Consider the following 26,965-nt stretch of genomic DNA (forward strand, 5'->3'; position numbering starts at 1 on the left):
TTGAAGACCATTTCCAAATTGCTGCGCTTTTCCTATTAGAAGACCATTGTCAAAGTGCTGTGATTTTTATATTAGAGGATCATTTCCGAAGTGCTTTGCTTTTCCCATTAGTAGACCATTTCCAATCTACAGTGCTTTTCCCATTAGAAGACCATTTCCAAAGTGATGTGCTTTTCCCATTATTTCCCATTAGAAGACCATTTCCAAAGTGATGTGCTTTTCCCATTAGAAGACCATTTCCAAATGATGCGCTTTTCCCATTAGAAGACCATTTCCAAAGTGCTGCGCTTTTCCCATTAGAAGACCATTTCCAAAGTGATGCACTTTTCCCTTTAGAATACCATTTCCAAAGTGATACGCTTTTCCCGTTAGAAGACCATTTCCAAAGTGATGCACTTTTGCCTTTAGAATACCATTTCCAAAATGATGCGCTTTTCTCATTAAAAGACCATTTCCAAAGTGATGCGCTTTTCCCATTAGAAGACCATTCCTAAAGTCCTGCACTTTTCCCATTAGAAGACCATTTCCAAAGTGCTGAGCTTTTCCCATTAGAAGACCATTTCCAGAGTTATGTGCTTTTCCCTTTAGAAGACCATTTCCAAAGTGATGTGCTTTTCCCATTTGAAGACCATTTCCAAAGTGCTGCACTTTTCCCATTAGAAGACCATTTCCAAAGTGATGTGCTTATTCTTTTTCTTCTTCTTCAAAAAGAGACGCTGCCTTTCTACACTGAAGGAAGTTTGCTATATCAACTGCAGTTCTTTTGTACCAGAGACCTGTGGGACTGTTAAACTTGATTTCTACATGGAGATTTTCTTCTTGGGGGAAGAAAAGGGTTAGAAAGAACTGGTGATACCCTACACCCATAAAGGAATTTGGTCCAAATTGAATTTCAGAAAACACCCCTTCTAAAAGTGTTAGAGAACATTTCTCAGACCTGAAGGACAGGTTAAGGACTGTAATGCCAGCAGCAAGAGACGATATGGACAGAACCCAACACACATAACAAAGAGTATATAACAGAAATCCTTATTTCAAAGAATTTAAACCAGGAAATAAAGTACTTGTATTAGTACATAATGTTGCCCTGCAAAGCAGTACAGACTTTTAAAATTGTAGGAAAAAGAAAAAGAACCAAATTATAAGTATGGCATTACCAGTGAAGAGAAAACCAGAACAAGTATATCACACAGATATTCTGAATTTTCTGAAGTCAGTGTGCTTGCAGGGGAAAGTCAGACCCCCACATTATTCCCTGCAGTTAAAATAGTGGCTAGATTAGCAGTGTCTCAAAAACAGAAACTAAAAGTCTTTGTAGATGGAATAAGGACATATTCAAAGAGGTGCCTGGATTGTTCCTGGGATATTATTAGACCGACTAATGCAGTATTTGTAGCTCAGAGTAGGGTAGTGAGGACCTGTTCTTTAGTGATAGTTGGGGGACACATGGTAGAGGGTATTTTCTGGAGGGGAACTTGGGGGAGATAGGGGTGATTGGGTGAGTGAAACTGGAATGAATAACTTAAAGAATGAATTCTAGCCTTTGCAGTATTTTCATGTGCATGCATGGATTTCTGATGTATCTATACTAAAATGCACTCTCTTTGATTTCTTGCTGCAAAACCTGTAAACGTCCTTGACATTTTACCTATTCAGGGAGAGACTGCACTTGGTTCATAACTTTGTAAGAGTACAATTTAAAGCAGAAGTATTACAGAGATTTGTTTGTCTTAATTTAACATGTTTTACTCATTTTTTTAATTTATAGGTCAGCCATTTTTGTATGGTGTGAAGTTGTCAGGATTTCCAGTTGAGCCTTATGATTATTACGAAGGCTTTTCATATCAGTCAGCTCCTTGTTCATCAGAAATTAAAATGCCTTTATTCACTGAACAAAATACTTATGTAAATGCTTTTGTTGTTAACTTGGATATTGAAGATGCAAATACTGTGTGCAGACAGAGGAGATGTGGATCGGCCACTGCAGTACTTACACATCTTGAATATGGACGGAAATCTGCATCAATATCATTCCAGTGTACTGGACATGAGATGTCCTTATCTAGCTGCCCTTTCTTGGTATTTAATTCAAATGGAAGTCAGTATTGGAATTATGCAACTGTGATATGTTCAGGTATGGATTTTTAAAAAAAACTTCAGCTTATGCAACAGTAAAGAAGTCATTATCAGTTTCAACATCTAAATATGCATTACGTATTCATATGATCAAATTCATTTAATAACCGTATGGAACATCTTTTATCTTTAGCGTTGTAAGCAGTTTTTCTCTACTTGCCTGTTGTCATGTGTGTTGCTATGAAATATCACCATAGATTAGCCATCAGATGGCTCACAGATAGCACACAAGAGGTAAGGTTGGGGGAATACACCTCTACCAAGAGGCCTGTTACTAGTATTGGGATCCCTCCTGTATGGGATATACTTTTATGAAGTCAAAGCTAATGTAGAGGGCCTTTGGCTGACCAAATCTGCTAATGACAATAGTGTGGGAAGAATAGCTAGGAAATTGTTATGGCAAGGCTTGTATAGGCCCTAGGGCTGATAGCCTAGTACCAACCTATGAACCTGTGAGCTGGGTGCAGTCATTGAATCCCCCAAAGATGTAGGTATCCTCCAATATGGTCTGACACAGGTAAATAAATGGTTCAAAATCATGTCCTAAAACTCAGTGCAAAAAAATACATAATCATAGTTTTTGGGAAGGCAACTACATGAACTCCAAGAAGAGCTAAACCCAAACATAACACACAGACATTGCCAACATCCTAGCTGACAGGTTCAGTGCAAAATTCTCCCCCCCTCCCCACCAAAAAGGGCAAATATCTATCCCAGCAGAGTGCTGCCCCCCCTGACATCTCAGATGCTCAGGTAAGAGCCGCCCTCTCCAAAGCAAAAAACACAGCATCAATGGGACCAGACGGTGTCCCGGGCTGCGTCTTACATGAACTCCAAGAAGAGCTAAACCCAAACATAAAACTACTGTTCAGTCTCAGCCTTACTACAGGATATGTACCCAAAGAGTGGCGTACAGCAACAGTGGTCCCTCTCCACAAAGGTGCTGCCTCAACGGACCCTGGAAACTATTGCCCCATAAGCCTGACTAGCTTGGTCTGCAAAGCTATGGAAAGGATCATCATGGACCTCATAAATAAAGATATTGGGGACCTACAGACACTGGATCCTACCCATTTCAGCTTTGTTAAGGGCAGATACTGCCTCTTAAACCTGGTCGACTTCTTTGAAACAGTCACCAAGGCCATTGACGAAGGGAAGGTGGTCCACACAGCCTACCTGGACCTCGCAAAAGCCTTTGATACAATACCCCACTCAGGCATTATAGATAAGCTCACCAGCTTAAATATAAACCCCTACGTCACTAGATGGGTTGCAAACTGGCTCAAGGACAGAACCCACATGGTTAGAATTGCTGGAGCCATGTCAGACTCCAAACCAGTTACAAGTGGCATCCCACAAGGCTCAGTCCTGGGACCTCTCTTGTTCGGTATATATTTCTCGGAGGTACAGGCCAAGACGGAAGGACTGTGGCTGACCAAGTTCGCAGATGACTGCAAACTGGGCACCATAATCGACTCTCCAGCCGACACAAGCATCCTCCAAAAGGGCCTCATAGAAACAGACAACTGGTGCCAGAGCCATGGCCTCAAGCTAAACGCCAAAAAGTGTATAGTCATCCCCTTTGGCAAAAACAAAGTGCCCACAAATTACCACATAGGTGGTAATCCATTAAGTACAGAAGAAGTAATTAGGGACCTGGGGACCCAAGTTGATAGCAATCTCTCATTTGACAACCATGTGTCCGAAGTGGTTAGAAAAACGTTTTATATAACCCACCTAATCATGAAGGGATTCACATCTAGATTAGGGGAGGTCATCGTGCCCCTTTACTGATCCCTCATCAGGCCCATAATTGAGTACAATGCCCCTTTTGGGATGTACCTTACCAGACACCTGCAGCAACTGGAAAGACCCCAAAAGTACCTCACCAAGAGGATCAAAGGGCTGAAACAGATGCCATATGCTGCCCGGTTAAAGAAACTCCATCTCTACTCAGTGGCATACCACCTGCTCAGAGGCGACCTGTGCCTGACATATAAAGCCATGTCCAACCCGGAATTAAGGGACATGCTGCACCTCAAAAAATACAAATCCCATCGAGCTACACGCTCGAGAGACTTGAACCTCAGCACTGAAATAAATAGGACATGCTGGAGGGACAGATTCATAACCCAGAGGCTCCCTTCACTCTGGAATAAAATCCCAGTCCAGGTTAGGCAGAGTCCCTCACTGACTTTCTTCAAGAGGAATCTTGATGAGTGGATGGGAGATCGTAGGTTTACGCCGGGTATCACTTCTGTGTCACTGTTAGACAGTGGCACAGTATACTAACCTCGAAAATGGGCATAGCACAATTAATTTAAAATGGGTGGCAAAAGCCAAACATATTCTGGCTAGGCTTATAAATGCCCTAGGGCAGATAGCCTAGTATGAACCTATGAACCTATAAAGCTACTGTTCAATCTCAGCCTTACTACAGAATATGTACCCAAAGAGTGGCATACAGCAACAGTGGTCCCTCTCCACAAAGGTGGTGCCTCAATGGATCCTGGAAACTATCACCCCATAAGCCTGACTAGCTTGGTCTGCAAAGCTATGGAAAGGCTCATCATGGACCTCATAAATAAAGATATTGGAGACCTACAGACACTGGATCCTACCCAGTTTGGCTTTGTTATGGGCAGATCCTGCCTCTTAAACCTGTTCAATTTCTTTGAACAGTCACCAAGGCCATTGACGAGGGGAAGGTGGTCCACACAGCCTACCTGGACCTCGCAAAAGCCTTTGATACAATACCCCACTCGGGCATTATAGATAAGCTCACCAGCTTAAATATAAACCCCTATGTCACTAGATGGGTTGCAAACTGGCTCAGGGACAGAACTCACATGATTAGAATTGCTGGAGCCATGTCAGACTCCAAACCAGTTACAAGTGGCGTCCCACAAGGCTCAGTCCTTGGACCTCTCTTGTTTGGTATATATTTCTCGGAGGTACAGGCCAACACAGAAGGACTGTGGCTGACCAAGTTCGCAGATGACTGCAAACTGGGCGCCATAATCGACTCTCCAGCTGACACAAGCATCCTCCAAAAGGGCCTCATAGAAACAGACAACTGGTGCCAGAGCCATGGCCTCAAGCTAAATGCCAAAAAGTGTATAGTCATCCCCTTTGGCAAAACAAAGTGCCCACAAATTACCACATAGGTGGTAATCCATTAAGTACAGAAGAAGTAATTAGGGACCTGGGGACCCAAGTTGATAGCAATTTCTCATTTGACAACCACGTGGCCAAAGTGGTTAGAAAAACATTTTATATAGCCCACCTAATCATGAAGGGATTCACATCTAGATCAGGGGAGGTCATTGTGCCTCTTTACTCATCCCTCATCAGGACCATAATTGAGTTGAATGCCCCTTTTGGGATGTACCTTACCAGACACCTGCAGTAACTGGAAAGACCCCAAAAGTACCTCACCAAGAGGATCAAAGGGCTCAAACAGATGCCATATGCTGCCCGGTTAAAGAAACTCCAGCTCTACTCAGTGGCATACCGCCTGCTTAGAGGCGATTTGTGGCTGATGTATAAAGCCATGTCCAACCCGGAATTAATGGACATGCTGCACCTCAGAAAATCCAAATCCCATCGAGCTATGCGCTCGAGAGACTTGAACCTCAGCACTGAAATAAATAGGACATGCTGGAGGGACAGATTCATAACCCAGAGGCTACCTTCACTCTGGAATAAAATCCCAGTCCAGGTTAGGCAGAGTCCCTCATCACTTCTGTGTTACTGTTAAACAGAGGCACAGTATGCTAACCTCGAAAAAGGGCATAGCAAAATTAATTTAAAATGGGTGGTGAAAGCCAAACACACTCTGGCTAGGCTTATAAATGCCCTAGGGCAGATAGCCTAGTATGAATCTATGAACCTATGAACCACCCCTGCAAATTAGAACATTAATAACACTACCCTAAGGGTAGACCCAGTTGTAAGGGACTTGGAAATCAAGGTTGACAGTAACGTAAACTTTGACATAGTGATCACTTACACTGAGAGCAAGTCATTTGGAATCAGGCTCCTGGTGAAGGTATAGAGGCTGATGTTGGAGAGGCAGCATTCTGAGCACTTAAGCCATGGCGTAGAAGGTGGTACATGTTAAGGGACTGATGTTAACAGGAGGGACAACAGTAAAATCACATAGTGGGAGACACTGGAAGATATGACAGGTATTCAAGGAAGACAATAAATATTTTAAAAAGGATACATTTTTGAATAAGGTTTATTCAGGTACTTCCTCAAGATCCAATGGTCTATGTTAAAGACTTTTATATAAAAACAAATGGTACTGCAGCAAACAATTATTCCCTTGGGCCTTCTGGTTAGTGTGATGATAAGTGAGGCTATATCTCTCTACTTTCCCTCCTTCCTACTTTGTATTAATAATTTAAAATTAGAAGTTGTCACTTACTGGACTTATTATCTGATTAACTTGATAGCTGAATGATGAGTAGCCAAAAATTACATAAAAAAAAAAGGAGGAAACAAGAAAATGCAGTTGACTAACTTACCAAGTGGAGCTGATCCTTCTCTCGAGAAATTGGTTCCTACAGAGAAACTCAGTGCCAGTTATTACCCCAAGGTAGAGGGTTTAGATAAAAAAGTGATTTGCTGACAGCAGAACATTAAAAAATGAACTGCTCACTTTTACAATATATTGCTAAAATGGACTACGTATTATGGGACATTGATCTAATCGACAATAATCACTCAGATCAACTAATGCAGGCAAAATATGAAACCAGAGAGAGGAAGCAACACTTGGAAGCAAGAGAGGGAAGATCAGATTATTCTCAAGCCAAATGGATTTAGAGGATTGTAGGAGGTATAAAACTATTTTATGGGGGGTCCACTAGATGGCTAAAACTGGAGGCTGTGTTTCACTTATTCACTCAATGCTTGTAGAATGGCTTTGTATTTGAAATATTACTTATTAATTCACTGTGCCCATAAGATGTAGCCCCTGACTGTACAAAGATCTAGGTTTCCCAGACCTTTGCTGGTGTCTGTCACCACTTAGGTGCTAAAAGAGAAGATTTTATCTGACTTTTGGCTTATAGGCAAAACCTACATGCTTGATGGATTAAACGCTGGAAAAAACAATGAGTATGCACCAAAAACCCAGATGAGGAGACAGCATTCCAAAAAAACAATGTGTATGCACCAAAAACCCAGATGAGGAGACAGCAGTCCAAAAAAACAATGAGTATGCACCAAAAACCCAGATGAGGAGACACCATTCCAAAAAAACAATGAGTATGCACCAAAAACCCAGATGAGGAGACAGCATTCCAAAAAAAACAATGAGTATGCACCAAAACCCAGATGAGGAGACAGCATTCCAAAAAAACAATGAGTATGCACCAAAGCCCAGATGAGGAGACAGCATTCCAAAAAAACAATGAGTATGCACCAAAACCCAGATGAGGAGACAGCATTCCAAAAAAACAATGAGTATGCACCAAAACCCAGATGAGGAGACAGCATTCCAAAAAAACAATGAGTATGCACCAAAAACCCAGATGAGGAGACAGCATTCCAAAAAAACAATGAGTATGCACCAAAACCCAGATGAGGAGACAGCATTCCAAAAAAACAATGAGTATGCACCAAAACCCAGATGAGGAGACAGCATTCCAAAAAAACGAGTATGCACCAAAACCCAGATGAGGAGACAGCATTCCAAAAAAACAATGAGTATGCACCAAAACCCAGATGAGGAGACAGCATTCCAAAAAAACAATGAGTATGCACCAAAACCCAGATGAGGAGACAGCATTCCAAAAAAACAATGAGTATGCACCAAAAACCCAGATGAGGAGACAGCATTCCAAAAAAACAATGAGTATGCACCAAAAACCCAGATGAGGAGACAGCATTCCAAAAATCAATGAGTATGCACCAAAAACCCAGATGAGGAGACAGCATTCCAAAAAGCAAGTAGCATTTGTATATGCTACAGATGCAAATGCCACTTGCTGAATCCAACAAACATGGACATGTGACGTCAATCTTATATTTTCCTCAGTGCAGGGGAGCCATTCAAAAATGACAGGATTCACCTGCTGATGGGTTTTGATGAAAACTGATTGCTCTGATGCTAGTTCAGGCAATACTCAGGAGAGCTCTATACTCACAGAGGGACATAAGACCATTTCTTTATTTAAAACATGCCTGATACAAAGACTGAAGGTGGCACCTTCAGTGAAATCAAGGGGATCTTTTTTTAGATTATTGGCTATATAAATGCAAGGATAACCATGTACTATTATGGTTGCAACTCAATATTTCATACATATTTGTACTTTTGACTTTTTCCAGTGTAAACATATTTAATGTTTTGTGCAAGGCATGTGCCTTAGAGTGTGAAATGCTAAAAGAGCACTGTTTATTCTAGTATTTTGTACTTTCTTTGTCTGAGTAAACATGCATTGATTGGCCACCACAGCCTGCTAACTGTACTCACTGTTTTAAGGTGCCACTGCTATTTCCTTTTTTTCTTAGTAAGGCCATACATTTAGCTAGGAATGGGGGTTTCATTGCTCAGAATGGGAGATGATTTTAATATGTGATTGCTTTCATCTAACCCATGAAAACCACTCATTTGTGGTTACCTGTTTTTTTCCTCACATGGCCTCATAGAGACACTCTTCATCTTTCTTGGAAGCCATTCAATTAAAGTTGAAAATAATTCTGCAGATGAATGTTGTAGTTGTTCTTCATTGTTTTCCTTTTATGCTATTTATATTTTTAGAGTAAGCCAGTTCTATATATAACCCAGACATAGCCTTAACATTTTTAGTATTGATCAGTGCACTACCCAGTAAACAAAAATAAATAATTAAATAAATTATTTGTTCAATTTGATATGGAATCCATTATATTGTCAGTTGTAAATAGGTGTATATTGGCTTGCATGGAATGTGAGCTTACTGTGGTAAATGGGCTAGCCCTTATGTTCATCTATGGTCTGCTGCATGGAATGTAAATAGTTTTACTAATCCTGTGAAAAGGTTCAGGGTATTTACTTATATAAAACATGCCAATCCTCATTTGGACTATTAGAAAATAACTGACTTAAATGCAGAAGATGTTCTTACATTGGAAGGCTATGTTTACAAATGGAATGCACAAGATGTTCTTACATTGGAAGGCTATTTTTACAAATAAAATACACAAGGTAATCTTACATTGGAAGGCTATGTTTACAAATGAAATGCAGAAAGTAATCTTACATTGGAAGGCTATGTTTAGAAATGGAATGCACAAGGTGATCTTACATTGGAAGATTATGTTTACAAATGGTATGTATAAAGTGATCTTACACTGGAAGGCTATGTTTACAAATGGAATGCACAAGGTGATTTTACATTGAAAGCCTATGTTTACAAATGAAATGCACAAGGTGTTCTTACATTGGAAGGCTATTTTTACAAATGAAATACACAAGGTAATCTTACATTGGAAGGCTATGTTTACAAATGAAATGCAGAAAGTAATCTTACATTGGAAGGCTATGTTTAGAAATGGAATGCACAAGGTGATCTTACATTGGAAGGCTATGTTTAGAAATGGAATGCACAAGATGTTCTTACATTGGAAGGCTATTTTTACAAATGAAATACACAAGGTAATCTTACATTGGAAAGCTATGTTTACAAATGAAATGCAGAAAGTAATCTTACATTGGAAGGCTATGTTTAGAAATGGAATGCACAAGGTGATCTTACATTGGAAGGCTATGTTTACAAATGGAATGCACAAGGTGATCTTACATTGGAAGACTATGTTTACAAATGGTATGTATAAAGTGATCTTACACTGGAAGGCTATGTTTACAAACGGAATGCAGAAAGTAATCTTACATTGGAAGGTTATGTTTAGAAATGGAATGCACAAGGTGATCTTACATTGGAAGGCTATTTACAAATGGAATGCACAAGGTGATCTTACATTGGAAGACTATATTTACAAATGGTATGCATAAAGTGATCTTACACTGGAAGGCTTTGTTTACAAATGGAATGCACAAGGTTATTTTACATTGAAAGCCTATGTTTACAAATGAAATGCAAAAAAAATAGTCTTACATTGGAAGGCTATGTTTACAAATGAAACGCACAAAATGTTCTTACACTGGAAGGCTGTGTTTGCAAATGAAATGCACAAGATAATCTTACATTGGAAGTCTATGTTTAAAAATGAAATGCACAAGATGAACTTACACTGGAAAGCTATGTTTACAAATAGAATGCACGATTTGATCTTACATTTAAAAGCTAAGTTTACAAATTAAATGCCCAAGATGTTCTTACATTGGAATGCTATGTTTACAGATGAAATGCACAAGATGGTCTAACATTGGAAGGCTATGTTTACAAATGAAATGCACAAGATGGTCTAACATTGGAAGGCTATGTTTCCAAATGAAATGCACAAGATGATCTTACATTGGAAGGCTATGTTTACAAATGGAATGTACAAGGTGATCTTACATTGAAGACTATGTTTACAAATGGAATGCACAAGGTGATCTTACATTGGAAGGCTATGTTTACAAACAGAATCCACAAAGTGATGTTACATTGTAAGGCTATGTTTACAAATGGAATGCACAAGGTGATGTTACATTAGAAGGTTATGTTTACAAATGAAATGCACAAGGTGATCTTACATTTGAAGACTATGCTTACAAATGAGTCAAACTGGGCTTTCCTAGACTTGGAGAAAGCATATGACAAGGTCCCAAGAAAGCTGATCTGGGCAGTACTGCGGTGGTTTGAAGTCCCAGAAACATTGGTAGAATTAGTACAGGCTATGTACAAGGACCCAGTGACTCAAGTATGAACAGTGTTTGGCCTCACTGGGGGGTTCCCAGTGGGAGTGGGTGTACACCAGGGTTCAGCTCTGAGCCCACTGCTGTTCATACTGGTAATGGACTACATCAGCAAACAGGTTGGAGGGGTCAGAGCAACAAAGCTGCTGTATGCAGAAGATGTGGCAGTACAGGCAGACTCTGATCTAGAACTTCAGCAAAGGATAGGAGAATGGAATGCAAATCTGAAGGCACATGGAATGAAACTAAGCACAGATAAGACAGTGGTAATGGCAGCAGATTGGGGAAATGAGAAGAAGCTGAGAATAGAGATAGATGGGAAGATAGTGGAACAGGTAAACAGCTTCAAGTATCTGGGAGGGGTGGTTGAGGAGAAGGGTAGTCTGAATGAAGAGGTCAAAGCTAGAATCAGAGGGACTGCAGCCAACTGGCATAGAGTATCAGGTGTAGTCTATGACAGAAGAATGCCAAAGAAGCTGAAAAGTAAGGTGTACAAGATAGTGGTGCGACCAGTACTACTGTATGGTACAGAAACCTGGGCAGTAAAGGCAGAACAGTTGAAGAAGCTAGAAGTGATGGAAATGAAGTGCCTGAGAAAGGCGGTAGGATGCACACTGTGGGACATGCAAAGAAATGAGGACATAAGAGCAGAAGCCAAAGTAGCTCCAATTGCAGAAAAGATCAAAGAGAACAGATTACGATGGTATGGGCATATGTGTAGAAAAGCAGAAGACAATCTGGTGAGGGAGATTTGGGACAGACAGGAAGAAGGTAAGAGGAAGCGAGGGTGTCCAGCAAAGAGGTGGATGGATTGTGTGAAAGAAGATCTGCGACAGTCAGGCATGAGTGTTGAAGAAGGCAGGAGAGTTGCACTGAATCGAGAGAGTTGGCGACAGTTAATACGATACCCCGACCCCATGTAAATGGGAAAAAGGGGATGATGATGATGATGATGCTTACAAATGAAATGCACAATATTATCTTATATTGGAAGGCTATGTTTACAAATGAAATGCACAAGGTGATCTTACATTGGAAGGCTACGTTTACAAATGAAATGCACAAGGTGATCTTACATTGGAAGGCTATGTTTATAAATGAAATACACAAGATGAATGAAATGCACAAGGTGATCTTACATTGGAAGGCTATGTTTATAAATGAAATACACAAGATGATCTTACATTGGAAGGCTAAGTTTACAAATGAAATGCACAAGGTGTTCTTACATTGGAAGGTTATGTTTACAAATGAAATTCACAAGATGATCTTATATTGGAAGGCTAAGTTTACAACTGAAGTGCACAAGGTGTTCTTACATTGGAAGGCTATGTTTATAAATGAAATTCACAAGGTGTTCTTAGATTCGAAGGCTATGTTTACAAATGAAATGCAAAAGGTGATTTACATTGGACGGCTATGTTTACAATTGAAATGCACAAGATGATCTAATATTGGAAGGCTATGTTTATAAATAAAATGAATAAGATGATCTAACATTGGAAGGCTATATTTACAAATGAAATGCACAAGATGGTCTAACATTGGAAGGGTGTGTTTACAAATGAAACGCACAAGGTGGTCTAACATTGGAAGGCAATATTTACAAATGGAATGCACAAGATGGTCTAACATTGGAAGGCTATGTTTACAAATGAAATGCACAAGGTGAAATGCACAAGGTGATCTTAGATTGGAAAGCTATGTTTATAAATGGAATGTACAAGGTGATTTTACATTGGAAGGCTATGTTTACAAATGAGATGCACAAGGTGATATTACATCAGAAAGCTATGTTTACAAATGAAATGCAAAAGATGACCTTACATCAGAAGGCTATTTTACAAATGAATGCTTTTTTGAGGGTACTACTTTTCAAAAATTAATTTGATAATTTGTTGCTATAGTGGTTTAGCTTAGCTAAGCAAACTGACAATGATTTATCTGAGAATAAGGACTGTTTTTATTATTTCTTGGGGAGTTTCTGAATCCCACATTACAATGATAATGAAACAAGAAGATGTTAATGTCGGACTTTTTGAAGTACTACAGGAACAAAGACAGGCATTAGTTGAAGGCAAGAGGATATCTGTGATATAGCTAAGGTATTAAAGGACAAGCTCAGTAAGGGACTTGACTACAAAATTGATCAAATGAGGAATGTTCTCAAGCTCTTTATTTCAGAGTTCCCCTAAAGCTCAACAGTTTCTTGCCCTTCAACTCCATCATCATAATAGGGCCAAGCTGATTATAAAACATGTAAGCACCTCTCTGGGTTGGATCCTTGGTCTTTTCCCCAGTGGTATTCCAAGTTGTCATTTCCAGAGAATGGAGATGTTTTAGAGTTGGTGCCTTTGCCACTTCTTTTACGCAATCAAATACGTTTTTTCTCACAGCAAATTTGCCAACAATAGGAGAAACAGGCCCTTTTTAGGTTTTTAGTAGGTGTGACTCCAGGTCCATATTGCCTCCCTTTTGTGGTATATAAGCAGGCTGCTCAGAAGCTTGTCTTGAACTCTACTAAACTGCTAAATCATATTTTGGTGAGGGTAAACCCTGTTTGTGGAGGCAGGCTGTAATATCCTTTATATTAAAACTCAATAAGGATTGTTTGCAGATGGCATATTAAAGGCAAATAGTGCTGAACCAAGATTGTAAACTATTCATCTCCATCATGGCCACATTAGCTCCCTGTATGTAACTTGGTACACATGGCCCAATACTGTAAACTATTCATCTCCATCATGGCCACATTATAGCTCCCTGTATGTAACCTTTGTACACATGACCCACGAGTGTAAACTATTCTTCTCTCATCGTGGCCACATTAGCTCCCTGTATGTAAACTTGGTACACATGATCCACGAGTGTAAACTATTCATCTCCATCATGGCCACATTAGCTCCCCGTATGTAAATTTGGAACACATGACCCATGATGTTAAACTGTTCATCTCTCATTATGGCCACATTATCTCCCTGTATGTAATCTTGGCACACATGACCCACGAGTGTAAACTATTCGTCTCTCATCATGGCCACATTAGCTCCCTGTATGTAACCATGGTACACATGACCCATGAATGTAAACTATTCATCTCTCATCATAGCCAAATTAGTTCCCTGTATGTAACCTTGCTACACATGGCCCACGAGTGTAAACTATTCATCGCTCATCATGGCCACATTAGCTCCCTGTATGTAACCTTTTACACATGACCCAACATTGTAAACTATTCATCTCCATCATGGCCACATTAGTTCCCTGTATGTAACCTTGATACACATGACTTACAAGTGTAAACTATTCATCTCCATCATGGCCACGTTAGCTCCCTGTATGTAACCTTGGTACACATGACTCACAAGTGTACACTATTCATCTCCATCATGGCCACATTAGCTCTTTGTATGTAACCTTGGTACACCATGACTAGGCAGGATTTTTTTCTGGGTTACTTTTAATATACTGCTCAAAATATGTCTGTTAGAAGATGCAACTACATGAATGATCCCTTTGGTACTGTTTAATCTCAATGTAAAAAGATATTTCAGAGAGTCAACTGGGATTTTCATTTTCCTTTGGTTGACTTTATGGCCTTTTCTTCAGTATTCAATGCTTTATGGGAAAAAAAGCAGTTAAACAAATGCTCATCAGCTGGAGTTAATGTTGGGACTAAACTCTCAATAGCCATTAAGCTATTCAGGGAGACTAGGCTGGTTTGCTCCCCTTTCCCCATTGCTTTTTTGCCTTATATCTGAAACCCCTTGAATGACAAAAATAGATTAGGTTCAGTTAGGTAGCTGACCATACCTTGTTTGGAGAAACTTATAAATTGTTTGTACATGTAACTGATCCTGTTTGTCATATTTTGCACATCTGGAAACTGGCTTAGTCACTGTGTTTCAGGTACTGTCAGAATTTAGCACTGTATTTCTCTGTAAATAAGGACCTAACCAAACAATAAGGCCTAGCATGGTTTTCCAGGGTGATCATGATATAGCCCTACCCCAAAAATAAGCCCGAGTTAAGTTCATCAGCAACACATGATAGATGTGTTGAATTATAAAATAATAATATTATTAACACCTGTTGACTGAGGTTGTCGTACTCTACTCTCCATTTTCAGACCGTTCGGATACCCATCTTCTTCTCTTTGCAGAAATTCGTAAGATTCTTTCCCCGGGAGTCCTCCACAATTCTTACTGTAACCCTAATCAGATGTTTGAGATCCTTGGCCCATAAACACTGGCAAGTGTACTTTGATTGGTCAAATTACAAACAACGCATGTAAAACGTGCGCACTTGATAATGAATGGGTGTGATTGTGTCTTCTTAACTGTTGCCATTTTTGCTGTTACTCCTGTCTCGCAAGTCTTCAATTAACCCCCCCAGACAAGATGAGTGCAAAAAGAAAGGAATCGTGGAGGACTTCTGGGGAAAGAATCTTATGTCTTTTTGCAAAGAGAAGTTGTATCTCTAAATGGTCCGGAAATGGCAAGCAGAGTACGATAACATCAGTCAACAGGTGTTTGAGGGAAATGCTAAGAAGTGCAAGTGTGGATCAGGTCGGCAACCATTATTTCCTGAGCTGGAAGACATCATCTGTGAATGGATTGCTAACAGGAGAGCAAAGGCTTTGGTTGTGTGCAGGGCTGATATTCAAGCATTTGCCCTTGCAATGGCACCACAGTTAGAAATATCCCCAGAATTCAAAGCATCACAACATTGGCTGGATGGCTTCCTTCAGCGATATGAACTGTCTCTAAGAAGATCGACAGCATTGTTCAAGCTGGAAGATACTGAAGTTATTAAATGTGCAGTTGCATTCAAGTCCTTTGTTGATGGCATCAACTTTTCTAAATACCAGCTCTCCAACATGATTGCTATGGATGAAAGTGCAGTGTTTATGGGCCAAAGATCTCAAACAACAATTGATCAGCGGGGTGCCTCGTCAATCTACATTGCCTCCACTGGTTATGAAAGTGCACGTGTTACTTGTATTTTGGCAATTTGTCTAGATAGAAAGAAAACACCACCTCTAATCATTAATAAGAGCAAGAAAGATAAAGTTGAACATGTTTCAGGCATTTACATTCTTGAAACCAAAAAAAGCCGGGTGCCCACAAGCAGTTATAAGGAAGTGGGTCAGTGTAATGCTGCCACTTGTTTTACGAGGTGGAGAAAGAGGCCTGCTAGTCTGGGATTCAGCCAGCACTCACCTTGTTAAAGACATAAAGAACTTCCTTGCACAGAGAAGAGTAGATCAAATAATGATTTCTGCAGGAATGACTGCCTATTTCCAGACTCTTGATATTACAATAAACAAGCCATTCAAGGACCATTTGTGCATGGAACTCAATTACTACATTGAAAATAGAATGGAGAGAAATAAGCATGGAAACTTTGTGAAGCCTAGCCTACAACAGGTCGTGACTTGGGTGAAGAATTCATGGGACAAAATCACTGACAGCTGTGTTGCCAATACACTACGAGCAGGCTACATGGACAAGCAGTACTCATTTAAGGAGAGCTCTATTGCTTGGCATGACAGATTGGAGCCAATGGTTCTACAGGAAATTGAGTTGCAAGCAATTCTGGCTGGAATTCGGGGGTTGGAGACTTATGACAATGTTCCAGAAGAAGACATGACTGTATTTGAATAACTTTTCTCTTATCGGGGCAACAGAATGGATTGCTTCTGCTTTCAACTGCCAGCAAGCTCTTGTCAGTTTTTTTTACTGTACTGAATTAAGGTAACATTTCATTATCAAGGGGTAATTACAAAGTAAGGCCACTAGTTCCCAGACTTCATTTTTATGACTTTCCATCATTCTTCTCTTACGGTTTGGGTAAGGAATAAAGGAAGCATCACCACTCAAAAAGTGGCAGTTATTCACCTGTTTTATTCCCCTCCTCCAATACACATGTATTGAGATTTTTCTGCACTTTCTGTTAAGCATGAAATATTGTGCTGTGAAAGCCAATGTGTAGATATACTGAAGTTGAAATATTTGTTGCACTGTTTATGGTGAATTCTCACACAACTGTTAACACGTTACCTAGAACTGTTGCCCAGTAATGGAAACGTACCAAATAAATGTCGATTTGTTTACATGAATAAATGAATAAATGTAGATTGTTGTATGGGGGGGCGGGGTAAATAAGGCATCCCCTGATAATAAGCCCTAATGCGTATTTTGGAGGGGGAAAAGTATAAGACCCGGTCTTATTTTCAGGGAAATATGGTATGTTCTCAGGCCACAAGATTAATATTCTGAAAATAGAGGCCATGAAGATGCATTATTTTCTCTCTACAGAGACAATTAAAACTGTTTCTTTTCTGGATAGAAGTAGCTCATAACTTAGTTTTGACGTATACTCACAAACCCCCTTAATGGTTCTATAGACAAAAACAACTATATATTGCCTTTGAAAGTAATGAAAACATTACTTTAACAATAGAAACTCCTCTGTTTAGATGTGACCTAAAGGATTTGTGTTGTAATGGTGTAACCTTGTTCGTTATTCCAATGGTATCATATCAGCTTCAGGGAATCCCAGCATCTCTCCCTAATAATTCATTGAAAAGAAAAAAAAAAGTATTAAGAATCAGGTTTTAAATGTTATCTGGACAGGAAATAAACACAGAATATCAGGGAGCACACTTTTCAGGGAGCACACTTTTCAGGGAGCACACTTTCTTTACTGTCAGCATTGGAACATGTGGACTTACTGGACTTTAAAACCTATGCCAGGACATTGAACTGTAAATTGCTTCTGTGCTTGCTTACACAAATGTGCATTTATTTATTTAACATTTGTTAACCATTTATTTATTTATTTATTTATTTAACATTTATTAACTGTATCTTATTGGAAGGTCATAGCTTTATCTACACTGAAAGGGCAGACACATATGAATTCATGATACTGTATTGCATAAGTCCTGATTGAATCCCTTTCAAGATTTTAGTTGCTGTGTCGTTTCCTTTTATTCAGATGGTTGATAAATCTAAAATGAAGATTTCCATAATAGGTCTTCTTCCAAACACAGACACCTTTCTTTCACTTTCTACTTTCAGAGATTTGAAAGATATTCAAGAACTGCCTGGATTTAAAGTTAGGGGGCCAACTTATGGTAGGTGCTGATATTATTACTTGGTAAGTTCTCACAGAAAAAAAAAAGGATTGGGAGATTCTGCTAAATGTTTATATACTAACTTGGTCAGGGAGTGTCAAAAATTCATATTTTAAAACCTTACCCCAGGATTACTCTCCTTTGATTTTATGGAGTTTAAATAATAGAGATAAAGATCTCTTATGTAAGGGACAGATAAGTATACCTTATACGTTTCTGTCTTAGAATAGTCAACATGAAGTGGATAATATAGAATTCTTATGGAGAATGGACTTAATATCTGCATTTCTAAGATTTGTGTGAGAGTTTTTACCTTACCCATGTCTGCATCTAAACCTAGACAATATAGATTTTTTTATCACTGCCAACATTTTTATACCTCTGCCCAAGACTACTACTATTATAAACATATACATAAATGTCATGCATACACATATATAAAATTGAAATACCCTTGTTTCATCACAAGTGTGAGTTGAATCATTTACGTAACGTACCTTGACTCCTTGACCACTGTGACCTCATATCATCGCTTGGCGAATTTGTTCTCTCTAGTCTGCAGAGGTGTACTGCTAGAAAAGAATCAGCATGTGGTTCCCTCCGTAACCCAGTTCAGCAAGAGCAAAATGGAAACAAAATGATCATCTCCTAAACCCCCAAGATGCCATGCAGCCAATAACAAAAGTAATTGGAAAATGGCCATAGATCTTTTTCAGTCTGTCTAGGGGCTACCACCTTCTGCTTGGGTACTTACTCATGCTGACCCTTCAGAAACAGTAATAAACCAACTGTTATTTTAATAGGTTTGTTCATGAATATGCACAAAATGTTTGGAAAAATTATATGTTGAAACTGAAATACAGTAGAAAGACCAAAATTAATTGTACTGGTTCATGAAAGAACATTCTCAGTAGATGAATTGCCTACCATTAAAAAGAAATTAAGCAAAATTCATGCACCAGAATAACATAAAAGTTCTTTTTTTATTTGCAGCTCGACTCTGAATGAATACTCCTTACAATAGTAATAAATGAGTGGATTAACATATACAACTTAAGGGACGCACATTTGTTTATTTTAGTTCACAAAGCTGCTGGCCATCTTGCCATGGGACGGGATGTGCAGTGATTTGTGGATTTCAGGTATACTATAGATGATCAAGGTTTGGAGGGTAATATGGTTCATTTGTTAACACATGCAAGCTGTAAAGCCAGGGTTGTTGGATGATGGTATGCATTAGTTTACATGAGGGTGGTAACAGTGGAAATCAGATGAATTCTGACGACATATCAGCATGGAAATCAGATACATTCTGGTGACATATCAGTATGGAAATCAGATTAATTCTGACAACATATCAGCACACATTGAATGCAAAAATGCTTGCTGATGATGTGGGCATGACCTTAGAATTTATTTACTGAAATTGTTAACCAGGGTAGAGCAGTGATCGATTCTGACCGATTTTGTTCTTAGACTGGGGAATTATTTGTAATTTATTTTATTTATTTAGCATTTGTTTACCGGGAAAGTCCGACTTGGAATGAGACAATTTGCAATGGAGGCCTAGGGAGAAATGCTCCAGATGCATGTCTTTGTAATGTGGGAGGAAACCGGAGCACCCAGAAAAAAAAACAATGCGAGCACAAGGAGGACATGCAAACTCTACACAGAAGGCACTCCAGTCAAGACTCGAACCAGAGAACCTCTTGCTGTGAGGCAACAACACAAACTGCTGCACCACTGCGCCCTCTGTAATAATTTATAATAAGCAGTAAATAAGTATGGGAGAATACAGGTCCTTACAAAGTTACTCTATTAATCTTATGGGTTGTTCTCCTACTTTTTTCTCTGGTGATTAATTTTTTAACATAATTTCTGGTACTTTTCATTAATTTGATAATCAGCAGTACTGGGTTAGCCAAATTTATGTCAGTGGGTTAGGTTTTAACCAAAGAATATAAAACCAGTTCAGCAGTGGAGATCCATGTTTATCCCAGTGTGTGTCATACTTGCTCTGCAGAGCAACCATTAAAAAACTTCTGTGACAGATGCCTCATTCATCAGTGAATACATGAACAGAAGGACATCATTTGGTCTTATTTAGTTCTTCCAGTGCTGTTATTTTGTTTGTAATTGTAACATTTCCAGGGATGATGGTCAGCTACACATCATGCACCGGGAGGGTGATGCATATTAAAGGACTAATTGAACCGGAGAGGGGAATCGAATCTTGTAATGAGATTTACATATGTTAAAGTGGCTAAGTTATAAGCTGAGGAGGTGTTAGATCATATGCTGAGAGACAAGATATTTTAAGAGGATACTGTATTAGGAGATGGGCAGTTAAATCATGTAACGGGAGATTATACCTATTAAATGGCTTTTACAAACAACGAGGAGTGAATCATGTATAGTATGAACATATATGTTAATGGTTGATGTCACTGAAGAAATATTCTAGCCAGTTAAATCATACATGGAAGGCAGAACCTCTTTAGGGCTGTTCTTATAAGAGATTAAGCTCTGAAGTCATCCAGGGGAAAGGGTATGATGTGAAAGGGGCAACAATAATAGCAGGAGAAGACAGGATGTACTTTATGAGTTGGAGAATGTACACATTTAGTATGAAGAGAAATTTACTTACTGGGAAAGTCCATCTAGGACAGAGCCCATTGGAAGCCCAGGGAGAAACACGCAAGACACGTGTCTTTGTAATGTGGGAGGAAACTGGAGCATGGGGAGGAAACCCACACAAATGCAAGGAGGACATGCAGACTCCACACAGAAGGCATCCAGCTGAGAATCAAATCAGAGAACCTCTTGCTATGAGGCAACTATGCTAACCACTGCACCGTCCTAACTTCGGTGAAATCTTATGTAAATTATTTATTTTCAATTTAAATAACATTTGTTAAATGTTTATTAACACATATATTAAGAACATTACTGCTACATTTGTAATCCAGGTTCCATCCTAATACAAGGTAGACAAATCATAACCATTTTCCCTTGGAAACATCTCTGCAAATAATTAAATATATATAGTGATTATTTTTCTTTTGTTGGATATAAACTAGGAGAAATACAACTATTTCCTGACAGTAAGTGTAGATATTAATATTTTGATTTTTTTAATATATCACCATCCTGTCCAGATCATTAAGCATTTATTACCATTCTGCTAACATCATCAAACATTTGTCAGTGGATATAGTTTATGAACTTTGACAGCAACTGATCAAGTTGCTGGCTGGTCAAGTAATTATATACTCAGGACTGACAACAAATTGTGAAAAAGAAAAGTATATTTGCAGTGGAGCTGCAACCCCCCCCCCCCCCCCATGTAAAGGGTAAGCTCCCATACCCCCATGGCTATAAATATACTGCCTCTGAGGCTGCCCACACTTGGAAAAAGTATATTTACAGAACCAGTATGATATTTCATGTCTCATCCTAGAATATGCAGGTGAGCTTTCAGCTGAGAGAAGAGCTGTGAATAGCTGAATGCTGAGTAAATGAGACAGTCTTTGGCACCACTCTGTCATGTCATTAAAAACTAAACTCCCTTATCTTGTAAAATTGGAAGAAAACTTCAAGCACTGCATGCATATAATGCACATGTATAACTCTTTCAGAAGCAATACAGTCCATCTGAATGTAACTATTAGAGAATTAAATGTTAGAATAAAAAAGTAAAAATTAAGTAAATCATACACCACAATTAGCAAATCATAAAAATATATTACTGGCAAAATGGATCCATGTTTAAAATCTATACTAAGATGAAACTAAGAAAGATAACTAGATTATAAAACTATCTAGATATAACCATCAATGCACTACTAAACGTTATGGTTACCTGATATTGTTAAAAGTTATATTACAGTTTACCTCAGAACTAGCGCAGAAAAACACTCATAAGACAACCCATGCATAAAAAGCTACGTAACAGCCAGATTTAAAATACATATTTTGTGTAACTGATGATTTTGATGGAAAACAGTAATCCAAATTAAAAACAGAAGAAAATGGATAAACAGAAAAAGTGCTGTCTAGTTTGCAAAACACATGAAATATTTTGTTAGCATAGATTTATGAATCGTGTTTTATGATTCCTAACCTTGACTTTCATCATGAGATTCATTTCCTGAACCTACAATACTGGACATCTCATGCATCACAGATCACACACCCACATGCTCTAAATGCTGAATGTAAGAAGGTATGGATCTATTTTTATTCCTGTTGTCACAAGTGATCTCATCTTCAAGGACTCATTGACTGTTAGTAGGAACTTAGAGCTCTTCTAGATAGCATAGTTAGTACAGGTGTTAGGGCACATTTTTTCGCAAATCAAATACAGAAAGGAGATCTGAGTCAGTTTAAATAAAATGATTTTTTGGTAATACTTACATGAAAAAATGACCCATTTTAAAAAGTGAAAATATGTAGAACATCCAAACCTAATTATGGCACACCTGTATTTAGACAGAATGGAGTCCATTTGTCAAGACAAGGAAAACAGAAGAGCTGATGTTGTCCAACTCATTCCATTAACCTGAGGGACTTGGTTCCAATACTTGGGAACTGACCGGCTTGAGAACCCAAACTTGAGCTCCTCCTACCTACCTATAATGCCCCATCCCCCAAGTTACCTCCGATCTCGTTTGCCATGCTTAATGTTCACAGCAAGTTCCGCTTGAGCTTCTCCGTAGTGAGTTTTAGGGTGAATTTTTCAAATTTTATTGTATCTCCTAGCATTTCCCTTTCTCTTCTTGCCCTTTTAGCTGTCGAGTCTCTTTCTGTTAAGCTTTACAGTTTAAAAAAAACCTTTCTCCGTTTCTTTCTTGACACCCTTTTTCTTCTTCTTCTTCCTCTGCTTCTTCTTCTGTCTTTAGGGCTGATCAGAAGCCTTTAAGCTTCAAAAAGTGCACTTCTGGGCTGGAAGATTTCCTTATCTGATGCCCACAGGGAGTACATCTATTTTTAGGGCCTGTCTGTTTAGAAGCCCCCTGTGACATCTACAGGGCTTTTCACTCCCAGGCTCTGGCGGGCAGGAGAAGTAAGCTCATTTTAAAGTACTTGCTTCCTCCTTCCACTACCTTGTGGGGTTCCTTTCACATCAGAGGCTCAACCCCTGGCTTAGAAGCCCAGAGATCCCCGGGAGTCCAGGAGACCATCTCCCACATCCTTTGAACTGACCCACTCAGCATTGACCTCTCTTACCTCCACTTCTCCTCTGCTCTGGTCCTCCTTCTTGGCTATGGGGCAGAGTGACTTCCCTTGGCATCGGATCCAGTAGTGTCAGCACCAGGGTCTTCTCCATTGGTGCCTCCAACAAGATCTACAACTCATTCCCCATGGAGATCTTCCCAACTACCATCCTCAGCTTCATCTAGGTCTTCCTGAAGCTTGTCCTCTAGGGGATGTGGGTAAGCTCATGATGCAGTTCCTCGACACACACATCCAGATGGGGTTTGTGTCCACCCCGTCTGCTTCCAGATCCGTGAGGCTCTCCCCATTCCAATCTGCAGCTCCTTCTCCAATTCTCCTCTCAGTTTCGGAGTTTTCAGTTCCATTGGGTCCCAGTGCCTAGGTATTGGAACTGATAGAAATCCCTTCTTCACCTCCAACATTCTCCCCATCCTCCTCAGCTTCAGCTGCCTTGGTTACAAGTGTGTCTCAGAGCTGTAGCATCAAGGTCAGTTCCAGGGGTTTGACTTTGACTCTGAGAATCTCAGAGCCGTCTCTTCCCCTCAGGGCCTCAGCTTTTGACAGCTCAGCTCCGACTACCTCCTCAGAGTGGGAAGCCCATTCTTTCTGGGAGCTGTCTGCCCCAGTGATTTTGGCCCTGGTGAGACAACTTAGATAGATCTCCACTCGCAAGATTTTCCCTTTTGGCAGAGCAGAATCAGACAGATCCTTATACAGCTCCAGTTTCAGTTATCCTAGACTTTCTAGCCTCTGTTTTCATTAAAGGTGCCAGTCATTCTACAATCAAGGTACTGCTTGCAGCCATTTCTAATTTTCAAGCTGGGTTTGATTCAGCGTCCTTGACCTTTTTTAAGTTATGGAAGGCTTTTCTTAGGTGCACTTTTTTGCTACAACCTCCAGTTTAAGGACCCTATGCCCCCTTGGGATCTGACCATGATATTGCAAGCTTTGGTCTATCCTCCCTTTGAACATTTGGATATGGTAGATCTAACATTCATTTCTTGGAAAAACTCTTTTCCTAGTAGCTATCACCTCGACCCGAAGAGTGTCGAAACTGCAGGCTCTGTCTGCTAAGTTCCCGTACTTAGGTTTTCATATGTACAAATCCTTCTTTTTTACCCAAGGTGTCTAAAGAGAAAAACATTAACCAGTGAGTTGATCTTGAATTATTTTTCTCTAACTATAAAAAAAAGGAAAATATACCTTACACATGCTTGATGTGCATAGACAACTTCATTTTTGCATCCATAGATCTAAATCCTTCAGGAAATGTGATCAGTTATTTGATTCCTTTGTGAATGCCTAAAAAGGTAAGGCAGTGACAAAGGTTTCTTTAGCCAGATGGTTGAAAGAATGTATTGCATTCATTTATTCTTTTAAAGGAGTTACCTTACCAGGTCCAGTAAGGGTGCATTCTACTAGATCTATGGCCACATTTCAACCTTTTTGGTCCAGAATTTCTGTGTTGTTCTATTGTTGCTATATATATATATATATATATATATATATATATATATATATATATATATATATATATATATATATATATATATGTGTGTGTGTGTGTATGTCCGTATGTATTTATTTTATTTTTTTATTTATTTTACATTTATTTACTGGGCTAGTCCAACTGGATACATGTCCATTTTCAGTAGAGGCCCAGGGAGATAAGCTCCAAGATTAAACTAATGTAACAGGAATACAAAGCACTACAGCAACATAAAACAAATACATGTTAAAAAATACAAATACAGTAAAGCTGCAGACTAACATAGCAGAACTAGTATCTAGGAGTATAGGCACTAAAAATGCTAAAATATATATATATATATATATATATATATATATATATACACACACATATATATATATATATATATATATATATATATATACATATATACATATATATATATATATATATATATATATATATATATATATATATATACATATATACATATATATATATATATATATATATATATATATATATATATACATATATACAAGCCTACTTTGAGTCACTGAAAACTCATTTCACTGAATCACAGTTCACTGAATGTATGTACTGCTGGGGCAAACAAAATATATCTGCACTTTTCCCCACTGTAGTATGATCCTGGAGTTAGTATATATAGTTGGAGGGGTATGGGGGGCACAGTCCCCCACCTACTTTTGGTTTTATATTGTTAGTTTTCAGTGAAATGAGATTCATAAATATAAAAGCTAAGTAGATGGGGGGCTACTACCCCCCAACTATATATACTAACTCCAGAATTGCACTACAGTGGGGAAAAGGGCATATACGTTTTATTTGCCCAACTGTACTTACATTCAATGAAATATGATTCAGTGAAATGAGTTTTCAGTGATTTGAGGTTTCAGCGATTTTTTTTGAGGGTGAATAGAAATTCAGTGAAATGAGTTTTCAGTGAATCAAAATAGACCCATATATAGCTTAATCTTCATTTTCTCTTGTATTATAGTATTATAGTTAATTTTAGTTGGGAACACCATTTTCTGGTGTGCAAACTCGATCTGAGGAAACTTGAGGGTGGCAGGGCATTATGGATAGGTAGGAAGTGCTCATGTTTGGAATCTTGAGCTGTGAGAAGGCGGCCAGTTGGTGTCGGAACAGAGTTCCTCAATGGAATGAAGTTGGACAACACAGATGAAATGCTATGGTAAGAACATAACTTCTTTTTTTTTTTGCAGCAGATATATTGCAGTATGTATAGGTTCATAGGTTCATAGGTAAGTACTAGGCTGGCTGACCTTGCGGACCATTTTAAGCCTAGCCAGTTTTCCTTTTTCTGCTTGAAACATCCAATCCCATTATGTTAGAGACTGACCATACCCATTCCATGGTCAATAACTATATATATTTCCCCTTATGAGAATAACTGTGATCTTACCATAGATAATTTTAGGGAATTCATGCATGACATAAAGCATTTAGGAGCTGCATCTGTCCATTAGTATTAAAGGGGCAGTCCTGGGGTAAATGTTCTGTTTCCTATCCACAGATCTAAGCTGCGCTTGAAAATGTACAGGGGTGAACTTTGTTTTATGTGGATCAGGAGTCTTTTCCATAGCACTGGTATCCTCTTTGAAAGGTACTTGTCCCTACAAACCAAGCTGTTGATGTTGTAGAAGAGGTTTAGATACTAGACAAAGTGTTTCTGACACCATTTGACTTGCTGATCTGCAATAAATCTATCAGTAATGGGTCAGAGGATGCCTTCTATGCCAGATGGGTCTACTTCAAGAGACCAAAATTCCATTTAATCAAATCTTAACTTAACCGAGATGACAACACCAAAACCTTATTTTAACGAACGTTCACATCATTGGAATTGTAACCTGGGAAAGGAGACAGTTGGCCAGCATTTAAAAATAAACACACTGAAACATGTCAAACCCACCCAAGTGGCAAGCTTTGCTTCCTACACCCCCACACCCCCATAACTAAATATACCAGCTCCAAGATCCCACTATAGAGTGGAAAAGAGCAAATTTCTCCATGTTACCCAGCTGCCTCTTCTTCTGGGTTAAAATTGAGGTCATGTGAACGTTTGTTAAAATAAGGTTTCTGTGTTGTCTCGGTTAAG

The 26,965-nt window shown here is 39.0% G+C and overlaps 1 protein-coding gene across 2 annotated transcripts in view; it reads left to right on the forward strand.

The window, feature by feature from the left end:
• The window catches only part of LOC122808819 (deleted in malignant brain tumors 1 protein-like), a 612,008-nt gene that overhangs the window by 474,531 nt on the left and 110,512 nt on the right, over positions 1-26,965 (forward strand). For both annotated transcript variants that reach the window (XM_044079898.1, XM_044079889.1), the window contains exon 10: positions 1,769-2,134. In XM_044079898.1, the coding sequence (XP_043935833.1) occupies positions 1,769-2,134 (366 nt within the window). The remainder of the gene's footprint in view (positions 1-1,768; positions 2,135-26,965) is intronic.

The sequence above is a fragment of the Protopterus annectens genome, chromosome 1.part1 (assembly GCF_019279795.1).
Source record: "Protopterus annectens isolate FY-2018-M chromosome 1.part1, PAN1.0, whole genome shotgun sequence".
Lineage (NCBI taxonomy): Eukaryota > Metazoa > Chordata > Ceratodontiformes > Protopteridae > Protopterus > Protopterus annectens.